The sequence below is a fragment of the Elephantulus edwardii genome, unplaced genomic scaffold (assembly GCF_000299155.1).
Source record: "Elephantulus edwardii isolate Elephantulus edwardi_28Jun2011 unplaced genomic scaffold, EleEdw1.0 scaffold00066, whole genome shotgun sequence".
Classification (NCBI taxonomy): domain Eukaryota; kingdom Metazoa; phylum Chordata; class Mammalia; order Macroscelidea; family Macroscelididae; genus Elephantulus; species Elephantulus edwardii.
Window position 1 is genome coordinate 9,692,464 of NW_006399816.1, and position 9,285 is coordinate 9,701,748.

The 9,285-nt window shown below is 35.1% G+C and overlaps 1 protein-coding gene across 1 annotated transcript in view; it reads right to left on the minus strand.

Moving 5' to 3' along the window:
* The window catches only part of ARIH1 (ariadne RBR E3 ubiquitin protein ligase 1), a 120,145-nt gene that overhangs the window by 48,859 nt on the left and 62,001 nt on the right, over window positions 1-9,285 (minus strand). The window contains exon 3 of the mRNA XM_006888325.1: window positions 1,973-2,117. Coding sequence (XP_006888387.1) covers window positions 1,973-2,117 — 145 coding nt within the window. The remainder of the gene's footprint in view (window positions 1-1,972; window positions 2,118-9,285) is intronic.

The window sequence follows — 9,285 nt, forward strand, 5'->3', positions numbered from 1 at the left end:
CCTCTGGAGCTTTACCAGTGTTCATCACACTCTTACCTCCTTTGGCTAGACTGCTTAATTTTCCTGGTTCACCTAATTACTTCAAACATTAATTGACATGTTAATTTTGGCTGGAAGCCCTCTCAGATAAGAAACTGAGTCAGAAGGTATCCCTCTCCAACCTGTTACTTACTGTGTTTACCTTATGAAAGGATGTAACTTTTAAGAATATCTTTTGTTTATTTGCCCAACTAATCTGTTACTTATTTCAAACATTAATATTAATTCAATATTAATTAAAATGTAGAGTACTGTCAGGCAATGATAATGAATAAAAGAGGAAGTTCACCATCACCAGTTATTTCAAGTCTCCAGTGATGATTTTCAACTCTAATTTGTTGAGACTAGAGTTTTTCTAGATAGTATCTAGGGGCATAGGGCAGTTCTACGAAGTCACAAATAATCAAGAGAGACTCAATAGCAGTAAATTTGGTTTTAGTTTTGTGTAATTTGGGAGAATTTGAGCCTTTATATATTACCTTACAGAAATACTTAAAAAACTATAAAATCGATTAAAAATGTCAAATATAAAAGACTTTTTAAATAGTTAAAATGTAAGTGGTTAGTATTTTTATTTTTAACTTCACTTCTTCAAATTTTGACATTTCTTCACCATCAAAAGATAGTATTATAATCACTTTCCCTCACACTTATATTAAAGCAAATCCCACAGCTGAAATCTTAGGTGGAAAGAAGGGGTTTTTTGTAAGCCTATCTTATTCTACTTATTTCTTCAAAAGCGGAAAGAAATAAATTGAGATCAGGAATATTTAAAAACTTAAATTATCCAAATTGCCCAAACCTAAATATTTAGTTAAAATTATGATTAGAACATGGAAATTCACTTCAGCACTTTATCTACTAAAGGACTTGTTTTCTATTTAAGAGTACATAATCCTTTAAAACATAAGTCCCTTCATACCTCTTCTTTCTAGACATTTGTACATATAAACAAATTAGTTTTGTTTCTTTAAGAAGTCACATAAAATTCTAAGCTAAACAACAAAAAATTGTCAATTTTTATATAAATATAATACTGGCGTCAAAGACCTGGTATATTCAAAGTAGAAGGAAAAAAAAATCTGCTTAACTATTAGAGAATATAAACAATGATATTTATAATAATGGTAACAAAAATAAGGGTGTTGGTTTTTGGGTTTTTTTTTAAGTATTCTGAAACATCTTAAAGAGTGAATCAAAAGTAGCTAAACACTTTTATACTGTAAATATAATTTACCTATAGCTAATAAAAAAAGGGGCCTTCATAGAAAAATTACATTTAGTTGAGCCTAAAGTTAGAAGCTTCAACGTAAATAATCTTAATTAAAAACATTTTAAAGATACTTTTGTACTGTTCTGTGACTATGAGCCAGTTTTGACTCACAACGACTTTCTGTACAATGGAATGAAACACTACCTGGTATGTGCTCTCCTCACAGTCACTGCTATGTTTGAGCCCACGGTTAAAGCCACTATGCCAATCCACCTCATTACAACAACTCATTTACTAAAGAAAATCATCCCAATCAAATCACCCCATTTTCATATTTTATCACTATCCACATACTAGATTTAAGAATATCCAATAAGTGAAAAGTCTTTTCTTATGAAGAATCTGGAGAGTTTCTTAAAATTTAGTTAAATGATTTAGGTAATAGGGAGAGGGTTAGAGGGAACCAAAATAAAACCACCCTGAAATCTGTTTTTTTAAAATCTAGATGAAAACCAATTATGTTTATTGGCCTAAGCAATACCCAATTCTTCCAGTAACGGTAAAACAGGAAAAATCAGGAATGCAAAAACAAGCTTTAAAAACCAAACCAGGAGAAGGAATTGCAAGCTTTTATCCTTTCTCTTCCCTTCCTTATCCTCAATACCCTGATATTTACCCTCTGAAATAGTCAGTGCTAGCCTTAAACTACCAGATACTCACCGAGTTAGGGTAGTTCAAGTAGCAGATCTGACAAGGCATATCCTGTGCCGATGACCTTGTATTCATCTGGCGTGTTCGAGACTTTTTACTTGGATTAATTACATGACACTCAGCAAAGAGCTTCTCCAGGTTTCCATCAAAGTACCTGCATTATTTAAACAGAAAGGATGAGAGCCCAGCAATAGCACACTGTTAGAGCTCTCCAAAAATTTGATTTTCTAAAGGGAACAGCAACTATATGAATTAAAATACACCAAGATCATGTCTTGTTTTTCCCCCCCCTCAAAAAAAAGTGTGTCATATAGCTATAAAATTACAGTGAATAGGTGTATATGTATGAATTTAAAATGGATTTTTGTTGCTGTTTTAATTTTTTGCCTTCATTTTAAAATAAGGGTACTAGGAAATGAAGCTACTAGTATTGTAAGAGTACTGTTGATGAAAATTTTTGTGCTATCTCTTGAGACAGCTCATATAGAGTAGTTATGGTATTTTTTAAAAGTTAGGCAGTATTTTCTAGTAAATTAATTACTTTTACTAGGATCTGCCAAAAGATTATTTCTTAAACTTAGTAATTTACCATTAAATCTAGCAATCAGTCAACTAAAAATATTACATCATCTCATTCCAAATTGTTGTTGTTGTTGTTTAATGCCGTCGAGTCGTAGACAACTCATAGCGACCCTGTCATTCCAAATAGCCATATTTTTAAAAACTATTTTTTTCTAACAGCCATGTTTTTTAAGTACATTTTTTGAAATAATTTATTACTGGCTGGGAAAGGGATGAATAAAAAATATACATTAAAACTTTTTTATAAATTATCTATGTACTACCTACCTTTAAATAAATATTTTTTATATATATAGATAGATATAATTAGTTAGTTCAAGATCTAAGATATTATCTTAGCTACATCAAGTACTAGCTATAAAATTCTAATTAAATGGCAAATGTATTTATTGTCAATAGTGGTAAATACCAGGCACTCTACTTCCCATTAATCTAGATTAGACTCGGACCTGATGACTTCAAATATCTTAAGCTTGTAAAGGGAAAATCAGTAGGCATAAACTTTTTCAAACTGAGAGTAAACATGACCAGCAAAAAAAATACATGCACATTCTGGTCAGTTATTTTCTGGTTTGTAAACCCAAGTTTCAATAACTGTAAACTGTTGCTCAAAATTAAAAAATTACCAATACTCAAATATTTTCAAGATTTTTTAAAACGAAGCTCTTCTAAAAATTTTATGTCCAAACATTTACTAATTTATAGAAAAATTACTCAAATGAGATTCTCCCCAAGACTTTTAAATGTAATTTTATACAACACAAATTACCAACCCAAATGACACCGATCATAAAAGAAATTGATAAAATTTGAAGTTATCTCTAAGTAAGTAAGCTATTCATTGGATACATATAAAGCACAAAATTAAATGCTTTACCACTAATTTTATCTGTGAGAAAACCTAAGATGCTAAGTTTATCTGAATGCAGAAAGCAGAACAAACTTATAATGGGAATTAAACAGCTTATTGTGATTAAAAAAAAACCCCAAAACAACCACAAAACCTACTCCACGCCTATACTCAAAAGAAGGCATAAACTTACAGCATGCAAAACATGACTACAAGGAACTAACAATTTGAAATACTTGGGTAAACATTCTAGACAGCATTACATACATGCATAGCCACACAAATACATGTTATGTATATAACATCATATTCCGAGGGAGCTCTGGTGGCCTAGTAATAAGAATCTGTGCTGCAATCCCGAAGACACACAATTTGAATCTGCTAGCTTCTCCATGGGAGAAGTACAATCTCCTGGGAGATTAAGGGCATCTGAAAACCTGCTGGAGGTTCAGCTAGTGGCAAGTTCCAATAAGGGGATACATAATAACACATCATCATATTACAGTTGTATAAGAGTCCTCCTCCCCTACAATATCCAATAGATAGCTCTGTCAACGAACACAGGTCAAAAAGTACGATTCCTTTGTATAATAAGGGGCTCTGCCTGCAGATCAATAGTTGTGCTGCTAGCCCAAAGGCCATGCCTCTCAGTCAATCAAATCTTGTAGATGCTTTTTGGAAGAAAAAGATATGTAATCTACTCTTGGATGATTAGAAAACTCGCTGGGTGATCAGCTATGTTCAGTCCTGACTTGATGGTACTGAGAGTTTTTTTGAGAGTTTTAACTGATACGGTAAGAGAAGGGGTGGAGGCTGTTGGGGCCTCTCCTACCAATATGCCCAAAGTATATGAAACAAAGCTTTGCCATCCTTGGCTCCAAGGTGAACTGTGGGTTTACCTTCTCCAAAACTTACGTTTGTTCTTTTTGGCAGTCCATGGAACATTCAGTACTATTCTCCAAGACCAAAACGCAAAGTGTGTTTTTAGGGGCTGAAAACCACACTAACAGTGAGCTTAGCTGTGGAGTCAGGATTCAAAACAAAAGGTTCCAAAGGCAAATAAATACAGGGAAATGGCTAAGGACATTTTACCTCTTCTTTTGGGCCTGTAAGCACATCTGTGTTCAAGGACTCAAAGCTAGGCAAGTTGGTCAAGGCTCATCAATCATCTCAAATGCCTGTCTGGCCCTGCACCAGAGGTTTGCCTTGCTCCAAAGTGAAGCACAGCCTACAGTACTCTCCAGAATCACCACGGCCCTATACCAAGGATTTGGGATACTTGAAAATGTAGGGTTTTCCTCCTCCTCCTAACAGCAAAATGAGCATAGTAGCTAGCAGCACAACTCCCAGAACGGACCTCACCTAAATTTATACTTTGGTTCCTAATCTTGATGTCTTTGAGCTGTGGTGCTGGAGAAGAGTACTGAATGTACCATAGACTGCCAAGAAAACAAACATTCATTCTGGAGAAGCTCAAACTGGGCTGCTTCTTGGAGGTAAAGATTCTGAGGCTTAGTGTGACATACTCTGGACATGTTGTAAGGAGGGAGAAGTCCTTGGAGAGGGACATCATGCTTGGGAGGGTGGAGGGACGGTGCAAGAGGGGAAGACCCTCTCTGAGGTGGACTGATTCAGTGACTAGGGTTATCAGGGTGGGTGTGTCAGACAGTGGGGATTAGCATAGGAGAGAGCAGGGTTTAGGGCTGTTGTACATAGGGTCGTTTTGAGTAGCAAGTGACCTGAAGGCACATAACAAAACAACAACCTTTCTGATTGGTTGGGCCTGAGGGCTTAAGTGTTATTATATTTTGGAGGATCATTCTTCTAAGTTGTAAGTCGTGTGTCAATTTGCTGTACTGTGGTAATCTGGGTTTGCTATGATGCTGAACCATGTGCCACTAGAGGAGATCAAATGCCATAATGGTTGCCCATGGTGGTCAGTGTTTAGTGGAGTTTCCAGTTTAAGACAGATTTGGAAGCAGAAGTGGCATCTACTTCCTAAACCACATGCCTCGACAGTGTATAGAAAGGCTTCAGGCCTTTTGTTCATAGGGTTACTATGAGTCGTGCTCGAGTCAACAACAATATGCACTCTTTTATAGGATTTAACATATTAAAATAAAAATTCAGTAGCTTTCAAGTTGACTCTGGCTTATGATGGCGCCATATGTGTCAAGAGCACTGTGAGTACCACAGGGCTTTCTATTTTCTGCAAAACAGATCATGAAGTCTTTGTTTCAATGTCTCTAGTAGCTGTCAAACTCCAACTTCTCAGCAGTGCATACCACCCAGGGACTCCACGAATTACGTCAGTTAACTCTGTAATTACTGTTTTTATTTAGTCTTTTCTGCTAGGATGTAAATTATATGAAGAAAATAATGTCTAGAAGCATATTATTACTGAACACTTCCCCACCCAGCTTCCTCTCATTGTCGCTGAGTAGGAAATCACTCCTAAGTGACCCTCCAGTGGGTTTGCGGAGGCTGTATATTTCACAGAAAAAGACTGCCCATCTTTCTCCTATGCAACAGTTGGTGGATTCAAACCACACATTTAAGGGCTGGCAATGCAACTCCGCATTCACTAACTCATCAGAGCTCTTAATACAAGTATTTCAATTTCTTGTTAAGGAGTAATTAATCTAACGAATTTTAACCAGTCTCATGTTTCAACTTTACATATATAACTTATTTTCAGACTTTCCATTCTATTCTGATGCTTTGTCTATTTTTGCAGCTTTCAAGTGATCTGGACTTTTAATATAGTTAAACCTTAAGGGAGAGTGCCCAGTTCTGATTTTTCTTCTTTGTTGCTGCTGTTGGATACCAGAGGAACAGGTAATGCTAACAGGCAGCAGAAGCAGAGCTTAAAAAAAAATCCTAAAACAGAGGACACAAAAATGCTGGTTTTACAGGATATTCTAGCTACAGTTAGATGGTTTGTCACCTTTATTGGTGGATGTCCATATCTTGGTTTTAATTATTTCCATTTACAAGTTTTTTATACATGAATTTTAATCTGATGTTGTGTACCACAGAACTAATTCAGAAGGTTTACAGAGGGAGTAAATTGCAGGGAAGAAGAATATCTTTCTTTCATGGGGCAGCTAATGTATTAAAACCATGTACTTTGCATTGGCAGCGCAATTCCTTACAACTAAGCCACCTGAGGTCCCTAAGTACTCAGTAGGTGCACAGAATAAAAACTTATTTACACATACACATTTCTTCCCTTCAAGGAGAAAAGACAAAGCGACATTCTTTTTTCAAGAGTATTCTGTCTCCACCAAATGACAAGAACCATTTTTATTTTAAAAAAGTAGTTTCTGTATCTTTTTAAAAGTAATCTACTGTTTCTCAACTCTGCTCAATGATCTTTCTTCCCTCTTGCTATATACATCAGAAGCACAAATTAGGGAAGAAAAAAGAAAGCTTATGACTCACATAATAGTATTACTATTGAAGGGGAAAATGGTTTCTTCTAGCACATAAATGGATTTTAACAACAACTACATGCTACAACTAACATTAAGTGTTTAAACCATAAAGTATCATTTTATACTGCTCACTTACACACTGAGCAACCAGATGGAGGAACAGTGCTTGTTTAGTGGTGGTATTACTGTTATGTCAGGGAGATAGAAATGAACAATCATTTGCAACATGACAAAAAATAAACATCAAGTTTGAAAAACTAGGAAGAGAATGTTAGTGAAGCCCAAAAAGAATTAATTAACTTCAATATGTCACAACATTACAAAAATCCAGAGGAAGGAAATAAAAAAAGAACATATAATTTAAAAATTAATGTAAAATATAAAATTATACATGTCTGTGGCCATAATTGAAGAGTAAAATATTATTCATGTTCTCTCAATTTCTGCAAAACTATAACTCCTGGTGAAGACTGGAGTCTGAATAGCTGAGAGCAACCAAAGTAGTTCTGGGGAATACTAACGGACAGTACGTACAGATATACAGGACAGAACAAAGTACAAATGTTTCAAAGTCGAATAGCATATATTTGATGAGCCACAAAGGTAGAGAGGCTTGATAAATTTGTAATATATTAGAAGAATACTACCAGTCTCTAGAAACACAGTGAGAAAGTGGTCATGATGGAAAATTAAGATTTACTCAGAGGTATAAAAATCTTACATATCCAAAAGAAAAAAACTGGAATCTAAGTTTGTCTACCATGTTTAAAAAATATTTTAATGTGAACTTATATAATTCTAGTAAAGTACATGAACATAAAAAAAGTTTACATATTGTTTTAAATAAAACACCAGTATACAATCACTATTCAAGACAGAAGAGAGACAGTATTCCTGGTAACCTAGTCTCAATAAGGCCCTTTTTCCTTCCAAAAGAAAATAAACCAACCTGTTTTTCTTTTTAGCTATACCACCCAAGTGTGCATCTATAAACAACAGAACTTTGTTTTATTTTATTAAAAAAGTTATTAACTAGTAAATAAATGTTTGGGGAATTCTCTCTCTCTCTCTCTCACACACACACACTATGATCTTTAAAGATTCATGAAAACTTTTGCTTTAACTCTCCAAGTCACTTAGCATTAACAATCAACAGTTGTCAAATAGTCATTATGACACATTTATCCAGCCCAATATGGATGGACATACAGAGCTAAATACTAGAATACTGGTTAAAAGATTAGTAGATCAAACAAAGCTAACCAAAGGCACCTCCACACACCAGTCTGACAATCTGCTTCTGAAAGGTAACAGCCTAGACCAAAATCCTAGAAAAGAGCTCTATTCTATACACATAGTATTGTGATGAATCAGATCTGACTCAATTATAATCACCAGAAATCACATCACTAATGAATATTTACAGTTTAGCATCTCCCTTATAACCTTTTATTATTTCATAAATGATTTTCAGTTTTTAGAAATGCTCCTTCTTTACCTACTGAAATGCTTATTTTCCACCAATGTGTTCAAATGAGTGTTGAAACATAGACTATTCATAGTTTAAAAAAACTTCTTCCCACTCCTGAGATAAATCAGAGTTGAGCATACAGGCCTGTTATCCTTTTATGCATGTGAAATGAAGTATTTTAAGTCTAGGGGTAGGGTGTATATGAGAGAAACTGATCTGCAATTTATCTTGGGATTTTGGTGTCAAGGTATGGCTCATGATGTCTATAATCTACATTATTTTTCATTCATAATACTGATCAATTGTACCAGCATATCGAAGTCTTTTCTAAGAACCACCACCTTTTGGCTTAATATACTCTTACTTTTTGTGATCCTTATATTTTTTCCTACATTTATTTTGTGATTCTTTTTGTAGCCCGAGATATCTTATTACTCAAGATCTTTAAGATGAATGCTTCGTTCATTATTTCCTTTTTTGTTATTGTGCTCCAGAGTCAGAACCAACCCATAGCTGACCCTCCATCCTCCAATGGGTTTTTCAGAGGCAGTTAATTGCAGGGGAGGAGACAGCCCATCCTTCAACAGTGGGAACTGCTGGCCTCAAACCACATGCCTTCAGTATTGCAGGGCAGCTTCCGGAACCACACTAAATACAAAGGTAGCAGCAAACCACCAGTTTTCCCTTGCTTCACATTCAAATACTGTTTTTAGGCACTCCCGAGTCAGAACCATAGCTGACTCTCTGAGAGCAGATTTTCAGAGGCAGAAGAATCAGTAGTTGGAAAACATGGACTTGGTGACAGAAATGAAGCTGGAGCTAGAATGACTGAATTTTGCACAATGACTTATTCATTGCAAATACGTTTTTTAAGAGACATAAACGTAGATTATACACATGGATTTCACCTGATGGTATGCATAGGAATCAAATTGATTACATCTGTGGAAAAAACCGCTGGAGAAGTTCAATATCAGCTGTG